This window comes from Apaloderma vittatum, unplaced genomic scaffold (assembly GCF_000703405.1).
Source record: "Apaloderma vittatum isolate BGI_N311 unplaced genomic scaffold, ASM70340v1 scaffold4437, whole genome shotgun sequence".
NCBI classification, from domain to species: Eukaryota; Metazoa; Chordata; class Aves; order Trogoniformes; family Trogonidae; genus Apaloderma; species Apaloderma vittatum.
This window is the reverse complement of record NW_009727709.1, coordinates 1-22,608: the sequence shown is the minus strand read 5'-3', so window position 1 is coordinate 22,608 and position 22,608 is coordinate 1. Positions and strand designations below refer to the sequence as shown.

At 37.1% G+C, this 22,608-nt stretch overlaps 1 protein-coding gene across 1 annotated transcript in view; it reads right to left on the bottom strand.

Annotated features, from left to right (window-relative positions):
• Nucleotides 1-21,201, bottom strand: part of TLE1 (transducin-like enhancer of split 1 (E(sp1) homolog, Drosophila)) — a gene marked incomplete at its 5' end in the record, with an annotated part of 73,674 nt that extends 52,473 nt beyond the window's left edge. Inside the window, 4 exons of the mRNA XM_009873764.1 lie at nt 1,302-1,406; nt 2,326-2,388; nt 21,000-21,044; nt 21,138-21,201. Coding sequence (XP_009872066.1) covers nt 1,302-1,406; nt 2,326-2,388; nt 21,000-21,044; nt 21,138-21,201 — 277 coding nt within the window. The remainder of the gene's footprint in view (nt 1-1,301; nt 1,407-2,325; nt 2,389-20,999; nt 21,045-21,137) is intronic.
• Nucleotides 21,202-22,608: the final 1,407 nt, after the last annotated feature.

The following is a 22,608-nucleotide window of genomic DNA, read 5'->3' as shown; positions in this document are numbered from 1 at the left end:
GAGGAGATGGTGACAAATACAGATGTAATTGTGTGGGTTTCTAAAATGTGATTAGCAAATCAACTAAGTAACAGTCAAAATTTGATGTGAAGGAAAAAACAGCACAGATTTGAAGGGGGGGGTATGTTTATGCAAAGCTAATCTGTCAAGTGTAATAAAGCAGCTTGAAAAAAATTTAAGCTGAAAATCCACTGAAGCTCCCCATTTCAGGGAGGAAAAGCTATTAAAAGGAAATGAAGGTCACCCTCCCAGTTTATTTCACCTAATTGACTGCCAATAGCTTACCACAGGCAAACCGACTGCGTATCTGCAATTGAGAAACTGATGAAAGGAGAGTTTTCAAGCTGAGGCTCATTCTTTTAATCCTCTCTCACTTCTATTTTTTTTTTTCATCTCCAGTTGGGATGTAATTTTAAGCACAGATGGATTAACTGGTTCCATTGTCTGTAGACGTCATTGGACTATGGCACTGTTAATCCGTACAGCAGCATGTCTAATTATCATTACAAAGTGTCTGAGGAAACTATAAAGACCAGCAGGGCATCTTCTCACAAGCAATTAACATAAATTGATAAATGAGTAATTTGAATCTGCTCAAGGCGCTCACATATGAATAAAATCAGAAAGGACGGGCTCTTGTTTCGGCTACTTCTTTCACTTAGTCTGGAAGGGCAGAAAACATTAGAAATATTCTAGACTTAGTGGCAGGGGAAATGAACTCATGCAGTGGAAGGAATGTATGGTTCAGAAAGTTCATTAATACAAAGCAAATGACTTGTGATTGACAACCAGTCACAAGCAAGTAGTATTAACTTATTTCAGCATATTTAGAAGCACATGCTTGGTGAAAGGTTATTAGAACACTGTGTCAGACAATTAATACTACTTCAAAAGCAAGTGAAGTTCCTTTTCAGTAGCTTGCTAATTTAAAATTCATGAAAAATTCACAAGAAAGGGAAAGAAAGAAGAACGAATAGTTGTACAAGCTCCAAGAACTCAAGTGTCACAAAAAGCATGAGGCAAAGGTAACTACATCAACTGACATACAGTATCTACAAATACACAAGCAACTCTCCTAATCATTATATTTCTTTGAGGAAAAGTTTTGTTACGCGCAGCATTGCTGCACAAAATGATGTTCTGACAAAGTAAACTATTAACTTCATCACTGCTAAAATCTGCTTGAAACAAGACAAAGCCTTCAGCAATGTTGGGCATCAAAACAAAGACATCAAAACATTAAGCTTATTTTTTTTAAAAAAAAAGCAAAGCAGTAAGATATGAAAGCAAGTTATACACACTGTAGGAGGTAGACCTGGAAGGCCACGTACCCCGATGATGGCATTCAGTTCAGCCATGGTAACTTGTTTGGCACGTTCTACAGCTTGGGCCACTTGCTGCTGATGCTATTAAAAGAAGAAGGGGTATGGGGAGGAATTTGTGTTAAGATATTGACCATACCAAATCAAACCAGGATCACAAACAGCTGAATAACCAGTTAGTCTGCAGAAGCTCAGGTTACCTACTGCAAGACATCCTACACAAGTAAAAAAGGTAACAGTGCCCTATTTCTCACCTGTTCAAAAACAATGAAGAGCCCCAAAGTCAGCCTCTTCCCCCATGCCACTTCAATATTAATTTTCTGGCAAATGAATAATCAGTTTCTAATTGAGCTGACAGGACGATAATGTCAACATCACACCAGTGTCAATTTTAACATTTATATGCCCTGTGCCCAAACAGCAAAACCTACTGAAGTTTCAGACAGTAAAAATAAATGCTTCACTGAACTCAACAAGAATTACAAATGCTCTTTGTAAACCGTATAGTTTGAAAAGGCATGTGGAAAAATAACAGGCTCTAAAATGTAACGGCAGCTGTCCATAACATGTTACAATTGCAGTCATTCAGACCTGATGCATATTTGTAACCTTAAAGAGTGTTTTGCATGGGAACTAAGTACTCACCTTTTATACTGGAATTTGATACAAATTATGTAAACAAGATAAGTTTATTTCAATAGATTCATACTGGACAACTGAATATCAAATCAGCAATCACTGTTATTAGAAATTAAAGTATTTTGTTGCACTGGTGATATTTTACAGACTCACACTCTCCTCAGGCAACAGATGAGGCTGAGCCATTGTCAGTAGTTTGAACTCAAATTTGTTAGACAAAATTAGCAGGGGGTTTGCACACTTCAGCTATAACAGATGTTCCTTACACTTGTGTATTGTGATAAAATTAACATCTTAAAACTAGCTAATTTGCAAACAGAAAAGCTACATAATTGCACTTTAACAGTTGAACAGTTTTACTTACTTCCTGAGACAAAAATGGGATGACTTGTGCACAAATTGTATTCAATCTCTTGGCAATTTCTGTCTGCAGAGGAAAAGTATTTTGATTAAAACTGTGTTTTACGTTTGTTGCAATATATTAACTAGTGTACAGGATTATAGTAAGTTCATACAGTGAAGAAAGTAACAAAAAAAAAATCTATATATTCATACTACAGCAAATGTAAATAATTAATATATAAACCTAGATGAGGACAGATTTAGTTAGCTACTCTAGGACATCTGTCATGTCTAAAGCACCTAATCTGTACACACATTTAGGCACAAATCTGGTCCTTGTACATAGCTCATTAACAAGTAAAGCATTTTTGAAATCCATTAAGTCCAAGACAAAGCCTTTTAAAAGGTAGATTTATTATAACTCAAATTATCAAGCAGCATAACATGAAGGTGACAGGCATGGCAGAAAAATGTTTCTTTCTTGATCAATTTTATCTGCCTATTAGAAGGTAAAATTAGTTTTGCTGACAGAAACACACTATCAGGAGCACAAACAAAATACCAAAACAGAAGCAAGGCAAAATAAAGACAAAAAGTACAGACTTCTAAAACACTGATAGTGAGAGAGAATTAAAATAATGCAGACATGAAAAATATTCAGATCAGAAAATGTGATAGTCAATAACAGCAAATTAGTGAAACCATGAGTAACAGGAGAACAATAAGGCTAGGAACCAGCAGAGAACAGAATAATCCTTCACTGAAAGCAGCAGAGAAGATAGCAGGATGAAGTGTTTCAGTCATGCTTTTCTACAGCTTTATCTCCCATTTTTGGCACCTCAGCTTGAACACAGGATTCCTGGTGGGGTACAGCGATCTTCTCCTGTCATTACTTAGTCTTAACTGTGCTTACGGTTTTTCAAATCTAGACATCTGCCCACCACTCAGATCCACCATTAACTTAACCTCAAGGTACTTGCACAACTCCTACCGTTTTCCTTTAAAACAGCTTCTGCTGCGCAGCTCTACCATATCAAAACTAGAATTCAGATGGGAACACAGCTCATGTAAAAGACACCCTCAAGAGCTCCTGTCAACCTCTGTCATGTCACTAATCCATGTAGATATTTCCTGAATTTTTTGTTTAAACATACAAGAAACGAGATCTCTGCCAAATTAGGCCTTCCATGGAATTACATGCATACACTGGAGCAAAAATAAACTCTGTCGAAGTCAGATGAAAACATTCCTAACTACTGTGCCCAGCTTTTCCTTGAACCATCCCATCACCCTGAGTTTTTCAGGGAGACACTGAAATGTGCTGATCCTTATACATCAGTCAAGCAGTAATTAGAATACAAAAGTCACCCTCCACTTTTATGCCTCAGTAGATGGGTGATTTGAGATCTAAATACAACTGGCAAGCTTTAACACCGCTTCCTCCACCTCTGATAGACACAGGGAAAACACTCAGTACCAGTGAGACTTGTAAAACACCATTTTGCTGTGATGTAAGCTGAAGTACTCCACCTGACCAGTGTCTGGCATTTGACACATCCTCTCTATAGTTTTGAGGAGGTAAGAGTCTCCAAAGCAGTTGGAGTTCCAGGACAAAAAGTTCCTCCTTACATAGGGGCAATGAAGCGACAGTTGCTTTACAGCAAACATTTCTTCCCCCGCTACAAGGGGAACAGTCCTGTACTGTCAACAGAAACAGCTATCATTTCACACAGTGCCACAGCAGTCTGCTCCTGTTTTGTCTGAGCCACAACCATAAAATATCCATCATGCTGTCTGTGCGGCATTTCGTACTGGTACCACACACGTAGCAGCAACAGCTGTACAAAGAGGTTACCAGCTTAACTATTATCAGACTTAACTATTACCAAACCTGTTAGTACTTTCAGTGCCTGTTAACAAGGTAAGAACCAAACAAAAAAAATTTGATTGTGAAACACAATTGTGTACTAAAGGGCATTCTTCCACATATCTAGTATGTTTCTCCAGAATGCAAGGTATGTCAGCTACAGAAAGAAATAGCAATCTTGTTGGCTGATGTTTAGCTAAGATGTTTAGGGCCCCAAGAAGTTAATTGCCCTAGACCAACCAGGACTACCTTTGTTTACAGGACAGAAGCTAGGATCAATCATAGCAGGGGATAAGAGGGAAAAATAAATAAAAAAAATAGAATAAGAAACTCATTTGTTTTCTGCTGAAAAACTTCTTTGGTCTGGACAGCCTACACAAAAGTCTCCCTATACTGTAATACTGAGATAAGTATTCTAACTGCAGCTGTAAGAAGAATTAAAAAAAAGAAAATAAAATCTATTTTCAGCAGAGTCTACAAAACTTGCAAGTTGTCACTCGTACTGAGTTTTCCTGCACAGGTCCCAAATACTTAAGCTTCACTGTAATAACAGAGCATACAGGACAGCACAGAGTAAGACAAAAGAACATACTACCACGTGATAAATATCAGTTCCAATGCAGGTTGACTAGATTTTCTTACATTTTTATTTCTTTTCTAAAAAAAAAATTTCCCTCTTTCCCAGTCAATCTTATTTTAAAACCATTGTCTCAGTACATTTCTGACTTAATATCAGAACTGAATAAAAGAATGTAACTTTCTGGGTTTGTCTTTACCAAAGCAGGGCATCACAGATGGATCATGTACAAACAGCATCGCTAATCCTATTCCACAGTGCTATGCAGGCTTAAATGCACATATCATAAATGCCATAAACAACTGCTGTTGCAAGTGCTAAGAGACATTTACACTGAAAGGAACCTGAGAAGATTACTGCATAGTTTATAACAAAAGTCTGCTTAAATTTAAAAGGCAGTTCTCTTAATAGCACTACTTCCCACACACAATTAAAGTAGTTTAAATTACTTATCCACTACGATATTTCATACATCTGTTTGTTGCCCACAAAGGTTTAGTAAGAACTATTCTTATTCGCAAACATGTTAAAAAGAAATTTTGTTCTTTAGTGAGTTGTAAAAGTTTGAGTTTAGCACACAATTCAACCCAACACAATTATCAGGAGTTGCAAGGGATTGTTTTCAGAGAGTTGATAAAAAAGGTAACTTTCCTTACTTTAAATATGAATCTAGCTGTTCAAAAGGTAATATATGATCACCTTTCAAAGTGAAATAGCTTTAGAGTCTCTATGTGTGTGCATATATATACACATATATACACACACTCACTCCTGAAAACAAAAATCTTTTTAGAAGGAGCCTAGGGAGAGCTTTGGTAATCAGGACTAGACATCAGGAATTAGTTGCATTAGAGTAAGCTATATATTCCAGATTTGGGTCTCATGAGTTTGAAAGCCTTAAAAGAAAGGTACTTATCACCTACTTCTAGAGGCCTTCCACTATAATATAGCTATTATCTAACTGCTGATCTTGAGATATATAGCACAGTCAGAAGAACCAGTAAACAAAGAAAAATTTGCAGAAAGCTGCTCAAGCATAGACAAACATGACTAATTGCCTATGTTCTTTGGCTCCTTGGCAAAGCAGGCTCCAGAAGCCTGCATCTCTCATGAAAGCTCTCCTAGCTCTATGGCAGCTCTTAGCAAAGCATCTGAAGTGCCCTTAATTGTTTGTGTTCTTAATGCAGAGCCTCTCGAATACATTCATTTTTAATAGAGGACTTGAGTGTGAGGCCCATCAATGACAAAACTACATCATTCACTGGTTCTTGCTGTTGTAATGATTGTCTTTTGATTTATTTGCAAATGACAAGCTTGTCAGATCCCTGACTGAAGTGCTACCCTCCTTTCTGAAGTATCATTAAAAATTAACATGAAGGAATTCAGCTGCATTTTGTAAAATTAAGTTGAGCTGGCAGATTTCTTTTCCTTCACTCTAATTAAGGACTTAAATGTTTTGACCTAACCATGGCCAAACTCAAGTGTTTGTACTTCAGTTTGTCTCTTGCTAAAGTGAATTCTTAACATAATGACAAAGAACAAAGCAGCTAGACTAGTTACTAAATATAATATTAATTTAAATTAAGTCATTTTACTAAGCAGGGCTTGTATATTCAACTGTATCTTTTTTTGCCTTTTGCACTGTTAAAAGAAAGTGTTTGTTTTCCTCTACAATAGTCTACTCCAGACCACTCCGCATTTTTATAGCCTGTACTTCCCAAAACACCACGCAAGATACCAAACTTAAATAAACATGATTTCTTAAGCAACTACAGATTTTTGCACTGGAATGAAAAGAAGGAAGTGTAATAAAAGTATCCAAATTTTAGCTGTGTTTCTTAGTACACCTAAAAGCCATGTCTATTTTATCACTAATGCGGGAAGCCATAGCCTACCTGAGCCACCAGGCTTCACTTTCAAGCCAAGAATGCAACCATCCTCTGAGGAGAATCAGTTAATCACCTTTCAGCTTCGGAAATTTCAACCATAATAATTATGATCTAAAGCAAAAATTAAATCTTACAGCATGCCATTTTTAACAATCAGTTGTATTGTGACAACTACTCTATTATTAGTGCTGAGACTCCTCAAAGCTGTCCAAACCTACCTACAAAATAATGCTCAGCTAAAAATGTCTGTTGTATGTCAGAAGCTTGTTATCCTTTCTTGCAAACTGCACTTCCTATATCACCTATTACCACTTCTTAAGGATGGGCTTATGTATTCTCACTTACTACATTTTTTAGTTACTTTAGTTACTTCAACTCAATTTTGAGAATCACATTTGTCATTAGATTGAGAAGAAGGAACAATATGATTAAAAGGCAAGAAAAAACAAAGTTCTGATGATAAAAAATAGAAGTCATAATCCATTCCTTTGAAGAAAAAGTATCGAAAGAATCAGCCTTTAATGCACAGAAAAGAATATACTGTCAAATCATGTTCACAAAGGCTTTAGAAGGTAATTCATAAGTACTCTGCCTCCACTTACACTTTCAACATATAGAAAGCCAAGTACAACACTGAACTCCTTCTGGAAGAACAAAATGGACTTCCTGCCATTTACAGCATGTAACACAGTAATCCACCAGGGAGTAAAGGTCAATGTTGCACTTTTGGTCATTACTGAATCATTTGAGATTATCTGTGGTGGAGATGAGAAGAAAATCGAAGGCTATGAGAATGCTGCAAATGGTTTGACCTCAGACCAATTTTCATCTCCATCTGTCTAAGAGACATGTGGATAAAAGCTCTCTTTATGCGACATGCTTGACCATTTTTTTAATCCCTGTTGCAACCCAGAAATCAGCTAAATACTACATTCCAAAAATCTTTTGGTAAGGAACTACATGTGTGCAGTTCAGTCTTGAGATAACGTTTAGTACTCAACTAGTATTTTGATTTTTCCAGCAGAAGTGTTGAAACAAGCAGAACACTTAAGAGAAACACGCACACATATTCACAGAGTAATTACAACAAAGAAACATTTGACTGTGTTTAGCTCTCTGCGTGTTTGTTATAAACTTTGCTACAGAAAGACTCAAGCCCTTCCACAAATCTGTTGCTAAGAATTTGGGGATGAGGGGATGTTGGAGGTATAATTAAATCTCAAAACTTAAATATCCAAAAGCCTCAAGCGATTAAGGCTAGCATTCCATGAAATTTGCTGTTCATGAGTTATTGAATCCACATTGAGCACTGAGATATGCATATATTATTGATGTCCTTTTATTTAAAACTAATGCACTACAATCTGTTTTGGCAATAGCTGTAAAAGGAGAAAAAAAATAATAAAGGCAACATGTCATTTAAAAGTTTAGGCCCCCATAGTATATCAATGTCAAACAACAGCGTGTCAAGCTAAGATTCAATTCAGGTAAGTGCCACTGCCAAATTTCCTTGTTCCCAGACGTGCTTTAAGATTATTTTATTGCTTAAAATTTAATTTGTTCCAACTCGTGTCTCCATGACAACGTTGGCTAACCCTGCAAATCATTTGGGTAATTGGATATCTTATCTTCCTATTGCTCTCAAATCGAATGATTCTGCTACAACTGCAGCAGCCAATCAAATTTACAGGCCTCTTGAGTAATAGACTCACACAGGTAGCCACATTCATCTCCCCGTTACCAACATATTAACCACCCTGCAATAAACTGTGGAAGTTGGCCTTCAAACTCTATTTTAAATTATAAATACTGTCATTACTAATATTCTCACCAATAGGAGAGGTTGGGAAAGTTTAGTCTCAACAGATACTTGAAATTCAATCTGACAAGCAGCAATGGGTAGTGTTCACTTTGATGACAAGAACAATCTCTGTATTTTGGGCATAAAGTGTCAGTTGAACACCATATATCATGAACAGATACAACTTTCCCTCTGCCCCACATTTGTTCTACTCATTTTAATTGCAAAGTCAGTCACCCACAAGTTGATGATATTAAAACACCAGATGATTGGCACAAAAGGTCTTCAGCTATGAAAAAACACAAAACATCACCATACTGCAAGTGGGAGTGAGGAGAAGAAGAAATAACAGAAATATGAACAGAATAGAAACTCAAAATAATGAAGGCACAGAACTGCAGGTAGTTTCCAAAGTGAAATTTAGTGGTTGTTTTTTTTTTAATTCAGTACCTAGACTAGATTTATCTGAACCCTCTTAGATGTCAGTTTAAATTACTGAAAAGTCACGTTAATTTAGACATAAGCTACATCAGATGCACAAGTCAACAGCTACACTTGCCAAACATCTACTACAGGTCTGGACTTCATTCAGCTGTGAAGTGAGTGGATATATTTCAGATGTCTAATTTCAGTGTTTTCTATAACAATAGAGAGAGGCTGCTGTGTAGCTCTCAATGAACCACTGTACACAACTGCCCATCCCATTTGGAGCTGTAAATCCTGTTGAACCCAAGCCAACTGGCAACAAAGAAGCTGTTGTCAGGATGTTAAAGTTCTCCTTTCACACATCTTTACAATGTCAAGACTTTTCTGAAGCTTGGCAAAAACAGGACAGCTATCACATTTCTCCTTTAATCTATCGTTAGCCCATCCTGCTCAAACACTTAAAACTACAAAAGGTGCGTTTATCCGAATTTTAGTTCCACAGCTTAGTTTTCATGCCTAAGCTAACCTTCAATACACACAGAATTATCTGAAACTCTGAAGTAAGCACACAGCTTTATTTTACTTTCAAATTATTTTCTAGAACACACAATTCCTCCTTTTGTTTAGATTCCATGAGATGTTGAGCAAGTCAGAGGCTGACTCCAGTCCAGAAAAGGTCTTGCCACCTTTGCTTCTAGAGGCATGCTTTCTTCAAACCATTTGGACTTGTTCAACATAACTAAAAAGTCAAGCAGAAAACATTACTACAGGAGAAGGGAAAGGACCAGCTTAGTAGACCACCACATCAGCAAGTTAAATAGGCTCACAGAAGGCATCCATCAGGTACCAAAGCAACAAAGTACTAGGACAACCAAGCTGGGAGAAGAGATGTGATGTGGAAACAATAAGCTGTGAGATGAGCTTTTATACTCCCACAGGACTGCACTCTCCTGTGCTCTTATGGTGCTCTAGAAGAAGCACGGTCTCAAAAATCATCCAGTATGCTTTGCATTATTACCCTAAAGGATATTAAGAACTTAATTAACCCTAGACAACTGAGCAACATGACACTATACAAGAAGGATGAGACAAAGAGAAGAGAAAAAGAAGGCATAAAAAAAAGCAGTGTATCTGTAACTGCTACATCCCTATTAGAAAAAAATCCTGTTGGCTTTTCATTTAGTTTAGGACATTATTTTAAAATTAATTTCTGCTTCTCTGTCACTCCCCACAAGTCACAATGGAATTTCTGCACACATCCTTCCAGCACTTGCCACACTGAGACACTTGCATATCTGAAGTGTCTAGAGTCATGAACTTCTAAAAATTAGAGCATAAAGTTCCTCAAATCAAGTATATAACATTTACAGTATGCAACTATATAAGAAAAGTAGTCACTATTCAGTCCTTATCAACATTCAAGTAAGACTATAATAGCAGTACAACAGGGACTTGACTAGAACACAAGCATGCCATCTGGCAAAAAGTGAGACACATTAAGACAAAGGCCTGAGATATGTGGGGGGCAATTCAATATGCTACATTCACCAGGACTTTAGAAAGAACCACCAAATAAGATTTACTAAGTAAGCCACATGCCCTTTATCTTATATGCAATTTCAGCATTTTACAACATGTAGTATACTCACAGCTCAGTTTCAAAACTCTGTCAAGTCAGAGAAACAATTTAAGGCTGTAAAAAGGTGTTCATACTAATGCTTCAGGTGCCATCAGGTGACTCACTAACAAAAAGTTAAGAAGATTGCCAATGCTTGTTAGCAACTAGCAGAATTATCCACCTCATAGAATTTGGAAGGAAGGTGAAAATGATGGAGATTTTTAACTACATGTGAAAAAGGTTTGGAACTTTTTCAGCAGAACTTGGGGAACATGTCAAAAAGTTTCTTCCAAATTCTATTTTATATATATATTCTGTTGCTCACAGAATAGAAAAAAAACAAGTAAAGATGCCATCTAGATTACATTCTGCTAGAGAAGAAATAAATTAAACTGTCCAAATAGAAACTAATTCAATTGACATTAACAGTCATTGCAGAGTTTATAACCATTGGGACAGGAAGAAAGAATGAAAAAGACAGTAAGACTTCAGGAAAGCAAATGCCTACCGGCAAGACCAGCTTTTTAGGACCTGATACTGAGGTATGAGATAAAATGACACTTTGGAGAGCTGACAGTTTCTTTATGAGACAATATTAATGGCATGGATGACAGCTAAGAATGGAAGAGGAAGGGACAGATCAAAAAAGATACTGGAATTCTGCCAAGAGATTAAATTTCGAATTCTTAACTGGCTTCATACAAACAGGAAAGCATACAGGAAGTAGAAAATAAGTCAGATGAGACAGTATGCACACAGAGAGGACAAGCACATGTTTCTTTGTCATTGTGTGTCTCTTGTAAGTGAGAGCTAAAGTAAACTTACTGGCAGAGCAGTAGCTCCTCAGAGGTGAACAACAACAACAAAAAGCTGTTTAATCCCCTCAGCTAGAAAGATATGGTCAAGGGACATCAAGGTCAGAAAGTCTCTGTTTTTTTGTATCTGTCTTAACTACACAAGAATCATTACTAATCAAGTAATTAATCTAAGTTACTAGTTACATAAGGTGAACACTGTAGCTTAAACAGGAAAGAAACAAGTAGAACATTTCAGAAAAAGAATCTTCAAATTGACTAGGCCTGATGAAATAAAATCAACACATTAGTGAACACTGAGCAGCTAGTGGACACCTTGCAGAGTGTAAATGTCAAGAGTATAGGAAGACATGGCAAGGTGGTGTCTAACAGATGGAAAACGGCAAATGAAAAGCAAAGACTCCAGCTTAGTAACTAATCCTTAAGTTTGGGGCATTAAAAAGTCTCTTGCATAAACATGTAGGTGAAAAAACTCAGAAGTTTTTCAGCAATAATCAGAATTACACAATGCACAAAATATAAAAGTAATCAGGGCTAAGAGACAGATAACGTTAATGTCTTCGCTACGAATTTGACATAGCACTACTAGGAGCAATACAAACAGCCTAGCTAAAATTTTGCAGGAACAAGTACAAAACTGCTTGATGATTAAACTATGTACAAATATATCCTTCTCTTCAGCAAATTAAAAAGTTCTGCATGCATGATAGGTCCAGTATTTTTCAGTATTTCCCACTAACAAGCATAAAGATCTCTTCATTTGTCCTAATCCTTAATTTGCAGGGAGCTTCAAGCTGAGAAAGACAGAATATGCTGGAGAATAGCTTCAGAACTCACTTTGCAGTGAATAGAAAAATGGAGTACAAAGGAAAAAAGAAGGATAGGGATAAATAGGGATAAAGGACCATAGCATTGTCTAGACAGGAACATAAAGGAAAAGGAAATAATGGGCCAGGAAGGAATCTCGCAGTCACAGAGGATCAGAAGTTGAACATAAGTCAATAGCATGCTGTTGCAATAAAGGCTGCCACGACAGTAAGCTGTACATGAAGCAAACCTCGTATGCCACTCAGCACAGCATTTCCTCCCCTGGAGTACTGCGCTTATTTCTGGCACTGTACTTCAGCGGGGTAACCACATTAAGAGAATGAACATTAGACTGCAGAGGTATATACAATGGGTCTGGAAGGCAGGGGAATGACCTGTTCTCTCTATTTGAGGTGAAGAAAATGCATAGTAAATAGCTGAAGCTGCAAAGAAAAGCCTGAAGTTGCAACTGAAGCAGCACTTCAACAGGAAGCACATGAAAAAACTCTGCGACCTAGAGAGCTTACAAGCCAGCACTGCCATCAAGTCTTTGCTAAACAGACAAGACAATCACCCTGTTAGCCATGACACTGGTATAGCCCATCCTGCCCGGGGAACAGGAAGGCACTAGGTCCTTTACTGCTGTGATTCTACATTTCATATTTCAGTTTAAAGAAACAACCTAAAAGCTTCCCATAGGTCTTGTTAATTAAAGATTTTGTGTTTACTTAGCTGGCAATTTACGTCCATCATCTGAGGCCACAGACAGCTAGCTGTTGCAAAGTAACAGCTTAAAGCCTTATAACGAGTTACAAAAATAGAGATTCAGAATCACTTTATATCCAGACTTATGCATGAAGAACACTGATAAACATTTCAGCTTTTTTTCTTTTTTCTTTTTTTTTTAAAGAAAGCAAAAAAAGTTGTAGAAGGAAACTGTTGTGGCAACAACCACAGAAGAATAATCCTTCTGTTGGTTATTTTTTGCAAGAAATTGCGGGTTTTTCATTCCCTCCCCTCAGGGATTTAATTCAAACTTGTACATTTAAAAAAGTTGAGACCATCATACCATGAAGGAGAAAGTAGAGTAATTCAGGGGTTTTAGAACACTAAGGCAATTTCATAAAAAGCTAGATTTCCACACATCATAAAAACTACCTAGTTTCAGATGTCCTTTTCTTGACCTAATAAAAGCAGGTTTCCTCATAGACTAATTAAGATGCAGCTGAACAAGCATACCCATTCTTGCTCCCCTTCTCCAAAACTGAGAGCTATCTTTTTGGTTTTGCTTGCTAATCCATAGAAGCCTTTAAAATGGCACAAACAGAAGCGGCAGCATTTTGTTCTCTAAATCAATTTTATCCTCAGCCATCAACTAGATGCTCCAGCACAGAGAAAGAACAGTCCTTCCTTTCTAATTCAAAAATCCATACTACCATTGCCCTTGCAAACTGCTAAACAAGCAGTATCGGCAATTCACTTGTGTTCTGTAATATATTTACTGCAAATCCCAACGGCTTGCCTTCTAATGTAGTTTTCTATTGTGTCTGTTCTTGTCAATACACTGACTGGTCACCTTAAAAGTAAGTTGCTTTGACCGACTGTTTACACAAACATCGAAGAGCTTCAAGAGGAATAAAAAGAAGAGACTGAACAGAAAACACAAATTAACCTTGCTTTCCGTCTTGTAATCACATAGCTAAAAAGGCTAGTTAGCTCTTCAGATCACCTTAAATACAAAATATTTCCATAAAAGCAGCCCTGACATAAAGCTTATTCAACACCCCTCTAAGAGCTTTAATCTGTGCTTTAATCATCTGTGCTAATTTGTTCAATGTCTGAGGAACGTAAAGAAAACCTGAGAGAAACTCAGCCAATCCTCAATTACAGACTAGACTCTTCTTAAATACTGTGCCATTTATCATGAGCCACAGAATAATATTACCATTATAAAAAGTTCAGTGAAACTGACCAAATCAATTAATTTCCTGAACTGCTTCCCCTATACGAGAAAGTATATTTTACAACAACTAGGCTTGCTAACAACTAAAGTAATACTCAACTCTTACAAACTTAGAACACAACTACCCTATGAAGTAATGCTATAAACTTTTTCCCATCCCAATTTCACTTAAACATACCATGATTATGGTTCCAAGTGTGAAAATTCAACTTTGTTTCTATTCATTTATATTAATCTTGGCAAAACAAGGCGGGCTGTTTTTAAGCAACAAAAGAAGTGTACCACTAGGACTTTTTCTAATAAACAACTTCAGGAAATAACTATTTTTGAACCTAGGCAGATTTGAGTTTATTCTTAACAGAAGTCTAGTTTAATTTCAGCAAGCTCTAATGTACTCTTCAATCATCTCCAGTGCTATGCCATGAAGAGGTCACCAGTGAAGTTTCATAAGGGCTTTTACTGCAATCTATTTTATGAATACATTCAGCAGTGCAGCCTGGAAAAGACAACAATCAGTAAGAAAGCTTGTTCCATAAGACAATTAATTAAAAGTAAAAGCAGCGACTTAAAAAAAAAAAATGCAAAAAGATCTTCCAAGTCTAACTGGGCAATGAATTCTATATATAAACAACATTTACACACATTGGGAGTAGCCATGCTTAGCATCAATGTAAAGTAGTGGCTCCTGAGCTTACAATCATCATCCATAAGCAGGAACTCAAATGGGAAGGCTAACTCAGCAGTTCAGCATTTCATGGCAGTTAAATGAGAAATCAGGTATTGGGAACTTCACTAAAGAAGAAATAAATAAAAAATAAATAAAACAAAAACACCCTGAAAATAGAATTATGTGATAGTACAAGTCTCCCTTAGAACTGCACTTAGTTCTTCTAATCCCCTCATGCCAACAGGCTAAGTTAAAAACTAAAAAGGCTGAGGGAAAAGCAAGGAATATGGTCAAAGAAATCTACACAACTGAGACTGTCCTAACTGAAAAGGAGACAACACAGATGGTTACAGCAGAGATACAAAATTTTGAGTGCACTGAAAAAAGCACCTAGGCATCAACTGTTAGTCCTATTCTGAGAACTAGGGGTCATCAAAAAAAAAAAAAGATGGTGGAAACCAGGTTCAAAGCAAACAGAGGCTGGGTTGTTTTTTTTGTCCTACAGCTGGGATTACTTCCTCCCAACAATAACACAGGCAGTAGAAAGAAGTTTGCAGAAGAGGGCATGGGTGACCTGGAATACAATTTGAATACACATCAGCCCTACAACTTTCTGCTGACGAAGGCTACACCTCATACTGGGATAAAATAGTATGACTGTAACCAGCTGGCTAATTAAAATTAATTGTTCCTTTTCTGTTCTTCTGGCAAGAAGGAAGATGTTGCCAAACTGCAGCAAGTCACCAAGTGATGCCAGTAAAATGATCTGGAAATCAGAGCACACGATGTACCAGAAAGATGACAGATTTGTTTATTTTCGAGAGGAGGAAGATTAATGGGAGAGCAGATCTGATTGCAGACAAACAGGTGATTATGCAAAAGACTAAGCTAGACTCCTCTTTGAGGTGCACAGCAGAACAAAAGGCAGGCAATGGTCATCAGTGAAGAAAGGTAAAAGTCCCAGTCAGTAAAGGAAAAAAATTCTCCACAATGAGGATCAAACACTGGAAAGCATCGCTCAGAGATGTCACATAAGATTACTTGCACAAAATACTTCAGGTGGAAATCTGATACTTGCAAAAGCACAGGTTGCAAGTTCAAGCTGAACATAGGACCAGCTTGCAAGTGCTTTAAAAGCCATGACCTACAGGTAATCATACGGATTGATCTGTTGAACTAGTTGTTTTGACAAATATATGCTGAAAAATTAGGAATTTTCCTTTTCAGCTTTTGTTTTTTCCCTTTTTAGCTTTTGTTTTTTCCCTTTTTAAAAGGAATTATATAAGCAACTACTATTGCTCAAATAGCTATATTGAGATTCCAACTAAGAAGTGTGATGCAAAAAGCAAAAATAGTAGTTTGACATAATCACCATTAGATATCCCTAAATACTACCTCAAATGGAAAGATAACCTCATTAGTTCACTCAAACCTGTTATAATTTAAAAAATAATAGCACTGTCAGTCTTCTGATAAGTGACAGTTAACCTAAAATTGACTTTAAATGCTTTTACTATATGCCGGTGGTGACCTATTATCAAACCCAGATGATACTATATTCCACTTTATCCAAGAGAGACAATGCAAATCTACCACCTTGCCACACAAACTGACATGCTGGAGTAGAGTGGGAGGAAAGGCAGTTCAAAAGCTCACCTTGATTTGGCGTAACAACCAGCAGGAGAAAAAGCTTCTTTCCCCAAATATCTGATGTGATAGAAGGATACTGCACATTCACAAAGCATCTTCCATTTTGCTTACTTTTTCTCCCTGCCTCAAAAAATAGCAGGATACATTTTTTTGCCCCTTTGAACCAATTTGGAAAGTACTTCAGAATCTGGCAACGTAACTTCCAGCAATGCAAAGGAAGTTTAACAATGTAGCTGGTACAAGCATGTTTCCTCTCTCCCTCCAGGGCTTCAAGATGATCAGGCAGTATTTAACACACGCACAGTGTTTACACTGTGACACATTTTCAAATTAAGTTGTGTATGAAGTTGACATAATAGATGGCATCTGACAATATAGTTATCAAAAAGCCTCACGGAGATGTATTTCACACAGTTCCCCAAATGTGGGTAACTCCTTCACAATAATGTTGGCCTTGAGCTTGAATATGCTTCAAAAGTCAAGAAAGTTGAGGTCATAACTCTAGCCTTTCCTCTCCATTCAAACTGGAAGCTCTAGTTGCAGTTGAAATAGCTGTACTGGTGACACAACTGTAGTCATTTAGAAACCTGGTATTTGCCAAAAAAAGAACAATTTCTTGAATGAAAAATATTATGCCCCAATCAACCTTATTCTCTCCTTTAAACAAAAACAGGTTTTGCATAGCTTATGTAGCGGCATCAACTGTAAAATGCTCTTGAAACACTCACTGCACACCATCAAAACCTCAAGGATTCATGAAGTTTTTCATTCCTTTAATTAAAATGCAAGTAGGAAAAAAGAAAAAAATAATTTATCTTTAAATCCCTTTGAACAGCACAGCCGTCCTACTCAGAAACTGTGAAGAGCTAACTAAGCTCCTTAATTCCCTTCTATTTAACCCACTTCTGAAAACTGATGTTCTAATGAGATATCAGTAGAAGATTCTGTCCTTTGCCATAGAACATTAGAAATGATTCCACAAAACAGTCTAGGCTAAAATAGACATTTAACTCTTATACAACTGGTTCACATAATGCAGTTTTTGAGTTTATACACTTTTAGAAAAGATGCAAGGTACTGAATGACAGGTCTGTCTCCAGGCAGGTCACAGAGAACGCAATAACCCACCCAAAGAGAAGGAAACCTAGCTGTCACCGTTCAGATAGCAGAAACCTGTACTGTAGTAATTTATGTAATCTGTCAGTTGGTTCAGGAGTGATGATTTTTTTCCTTTGGCTGCCTGCCACTGAACAAAAGCTAATCTCAGACCTAAGCAATCTAGGCATTAAACTGTGCGTTTAATGCCTGATTGTCTAGGAAGCCTTATCTTCTGACTTATGCATAAGACAACAGAGAGAGCTGGTGAAAATAAAGAGTCCCTGCCCTGATAGCCAAGGGCAGCAACGCATGAAGTACAGTGGTGTTTTTAACACTCAACCAAATCTACATCTTGGCACTAGCAGTTGACGCATCTGCTTTTCCAGCCACAGATATCACAGTGGGGGAAAATCCGCCTTGGATAGTGTAACACAGAAGAGAAGACCACACAAAATGTTCTTACTCATTCTGTCTTTTTGACACATATGAAAACAATATCTGAATCAAGTGCATATACATCAAATTCTTAGATGATTATTTCTGTGTCAAGTTTAAGAAAATTTCTCTGAAAACACTGTAAGATACCACACACAACATCCTCTTAAGAACCTCTGAAATTCTTTAAAAAATAAAAATTAAAGAAAATCTACATAGAAATAATCCAAAAAAAATCAAACCCACAAATCAGCCAAAAATATGCTGAAAAGATTATTTCCTGACCGCTATTCAGCCAGCAGGTTGAAATACAGCAGCAGTACCTCAATTTAAATACACAGTTATGCAATTAAACACCACAAAGCACCAAAGCCAAAGCTGTGAAGGAAGCCTTACCACGGATATTTCTGGACACAGATAGCACATATCCAATTGGAAAGCTCTGCAGCACAGCTGTTGTGTGTGTATGGGAAGTTCACCTCAGTTAAGCCTGTATATATCAACATTGAAGTCCTGACTAACTTTAAAGTAAATTATAATACATTACCAAATCAAATTAAGATGGAACTGCTGATGCAACTGTACCAGTTCAAGAAGTCAACCCTTTCACATGCAGGCAAACTGCAGCTACTTCATTTTATCAAAGTACTCCATCTTAACAACAATATATACGCATCACACTGCAAAAACACTGCTGCAGTGTACTTTTTTTTTTTTGTCCTTCAATCAGCAGCCCAAGCACTCTGAAGGGCTTCACACAGAGTAAGTGCAGCATCCACACAGGAGGCAGGCCTTAAAAACATTAAAGCTTGTTCAGTGGAAAGTTTCCCCATCACTGCATTTTTCAGTAACAAAGATGTTGTCAGAAATGACAATTTTTTGTGTCCCCTGATGATGCCTTGCTAGCATTTGGTTATAAGCCATAAAACAGGAATAATTTCAGCCTGTCAGGAGTCTAGCTAATGCCCAGTTTTCCCCTAGAGAGAATTCCTGTCAAATGTAATGAGAGCTCCAAAGGCCTTCTCTACAGCATAATGAGCACTTAGGCCATGCTGGTGATCAGCCAGCAAAAAGCATCAATTTGAGCCTGGCTACACCCTTGGGGCTAGACATCACCAGTTTTAGTAAGAATTATGATTACTATCTGCCAAAAGCCTCCTTAGAACTCAGCGTTAGCGATGGAAATTCAGAAGAATGTCTTGGTAGGGTGTTTTTTTTCCTGTAATCCCAAGACCACCTACATACCAAACTGCAACAACATTTGGCATCCTCATCACAGGCATCTAAATCAAGAGTTTTCAACATGAAGTTGCAACTTTTATTGGAAATTAGAATTACTTAACATGTAAAAGCACAGTATCTGACTCCCATACCCCGGGAAATGTATTTATGCCTTCAAAAGCCTATTCTTTTCTTAAAATACACAGAACAAGCATGTTCCACTCTTCCCGACTAGAATCAACATGGGTGTAAAACTCTGTCGTAAATCTTAGAAGTTTCCAAAGTATCACTGTCTACTGGGTACATAATTATAATTACCACACATACAGAACATTAAACCCTTGCATTATACACAGATGTTAAGGTCAAAGTGGAAACCTCAGTTCTGACACTCTTTAATCTTGTGGGTTTAATTGATTTTATCTAAAGTTAATTCCTAGCACATTTACTGAAGTCACATGTTCTCTTCAAAGAGCTCCTGAAAACAACATCCATTTTGCACCAAATGAGGTTGACTTCCTCACAGGTTACAGTGTGTCAAAAGGTTGTTAAGGAGAAGAAAAAACAAATATTCAAGAAAAATCTCCAAATCATAAAGCCTGGAAAAGTCACCTCACAGAAAAACTAAAACACAAAACACAAGAAGACTAATGCAGCTACAGCACAGAATCAAGTCAAACACTACCCTAGTTGTTCTGTCTATCTATTTGGTGCATTATTTTTAAAAAAAAGTAAAAATGAGTGTCATAATATTTCTTCTTTTACCAGCATTTTGTTTTCAAACAAATGCACCCTCTGAAAACCAAGAGAATACCTAATCATCTTTGCAGATAGAAAGTTATCATGCAATTACAATACCACTTCATCAAATACAATATTTTTAGAGGAATATAAAATAAAATAAAATAAAAATTTTAAAAAATCAAAGAGTTCAGAGTTACAAAAGCAAAATTCAACTCTGCAATTCACTTGCTTAATGAAAGTCTTTGAATATACTGAAGATCCAAAGCCTGAACTAATCAATTTCTTCACTGTGCCCTAGTCGGTCAGCCACGCTCTTTAATTTAATGAAACAAGAGTTTTAGATGAAATAGCACATACACATCAAGAAAGAATTGTATTGTTGCACTTTGAAATGTGTCCAACTGTGCAACTTCATCTAATGATAATTTTTTTAAGAGGCCATCGATTTCTGAAAGACTTATTGTACCAGCATCTTGATGAAAAAGTGAATGTCAGCATATCTACAGAATACTTACACCCTGCCATTAATGCTTTATTTGGCAGACAATGACTACTCAATTGAGGGTCCTCTGGGCTGAGCAATCATTTAGCTTCTCTTCTCTTATGAGGTCCTTAGTGTCTTGTTCCAGTTCAATACCCTTTTTATTCACCATTATAGTGGCCATAAGTGTGAATTTTATGGGAACTTGCAAACTCATAGTCATAACTAGAGGTTTCCAAGTCACTGATCTTTTCATACCTTTCGATGGCAAGGATTTGATGAACTATCACTATGTAAGCAGCACACACATAAGACCAGTTCTACGTACCAAAGGCTCTACTATAAACAAAATAAAACCACATAAATCACTGAATTATATTTTTCAAGCCACAGGTGCAGGATTATTCATCTTTTTGCCAGTGTCTGTCTTTTAGGACCATTACCAAGAAAGCCTTGTGGCTCTACCTAATCTATACCTCATCTGACAGCGGGTAGGCAAAGGTTCACTAATGATGGTTACAAATCAGCCTCTTGATTCAGACACACGATACAGTCATTTGAACATAAACAGAATGGCTACATTTAAATGCGCTATACAGACTGCAAATTTCATGGTTTAAAAACCAAAACGCCTTACCTGTTTGTGCATTTCAATGTTTAATCCATACGACATTTCATAATACTGCAAATAAAGGAGCATACATTATTTTCTTATGCTAGCTTACATTGTATTAGGAGATATTTAATGACAGAAAGAAAAAAAAAATACACTTACCATCACATAGTGTCTCTGCATTTCTGTCTTTTCGCTTGCCAGTTTCTCACATTCCAATTTAAGGCTACAAAACAGATCACACTTTAATGTAACTGTTATGTCATTTGTTTTGACATCTACCCACTTTATTTATATTTTGACAGAAGTAGCTAATTAAAAAATAAATAAATCCTAAACTATCATGCAAATACAGAAAGACTTAATTCATACTTCAAATACAAAGACTGAAGAGGAAATTTCAAAGATATTTCACGGAGGTTCTATGAGACCCAAACTGTCTCCAGAACCCGAACATACCCAATCTTCAAGCTTTGTCAAAGTGCTGCTATGAAAGCCTACACCTTTCAGTCTGTAACAGGATATAAATTTCTCAAAAATACTTCTCAGTAGTAAAACACAGGTATGTTTTCTTGTATTTGACATTTACTAAATTAGTGCCGAGTAACAACATCCACATTTACAATTAGAACTTGAGCATGTCTATAATTCTTAACCTTAAGTACATTCTAGCTAATGTTACCTTGCCCATAAATTGACAATCAGTAACTTTGACTATGATATACTACTAAGTTTTTTTATTTTTGTTTCCATGAATGAAAACAAGTTGCACTCGGCACTTGCATATCTCATTACTAACAACTATAATGCTGACTACTTTCACTGCGAGTAAATGCCTCAACATTTCCTTTGTTCTCTGGAAAACTAATTTTTTTTTTAATGACACTAGCAAGCATCCTATGGAACAGTGTGTAAGCCAGCATTTTCCACTTACAGCTATGGTACTAGCTGTATATATTTTACACTGGATTTCTAAAGTAACAAATAGCTTAAACAAGGTACTGATTTTAGGTAAAACTAAGACTACAGTATCATAAGTGAGAAAAAGGAAGCCTAATCAAAACCAAGCAATTTCTAACATGGAAACCTGCAAAGCTTTTATTCCTATGCAGATCTTGCAGGTGCACATAAGTACAAAATTAAGGAAAATTATGCCCCTTAACACAAGAACCCATGCCCTCAATCTCTGTAGGGGCCTCAGCAGCAAGCACAAACGCAACAAGAACATCTGAAGGACAGCACAGCAAAGAGAAACACATGCCACGGCTGCAGTAGATTCACGTCAACTTTGTGTTAGCGCTTCTGTACTTGTGTGTTTTAACAACCGTTCTTGGCTCTTCAAGCACCGCCAAGTTGGCATTTTTTTAATCTTTGCATTAACACCACACACACATGAGCAAATACGAGAATTAGCCTCCTTAATGCTCAGCACCACGGAAGGAGCACAGGTCTTCTCTCCATATACTTAAAATCCTCCACGCAACAAAAAACTAATTTTTTTAAGAAAAGGCATGCAAGCGCCGAACCGCTCCAGCTCCGACACGGCCACCTTTTCGCAGCTGCCCGGGCGGCACAAGGACAGGTCGGACCCGAGCACGGCAGCATCGCCCGACAGCCCTGCCCTGCGGGCACG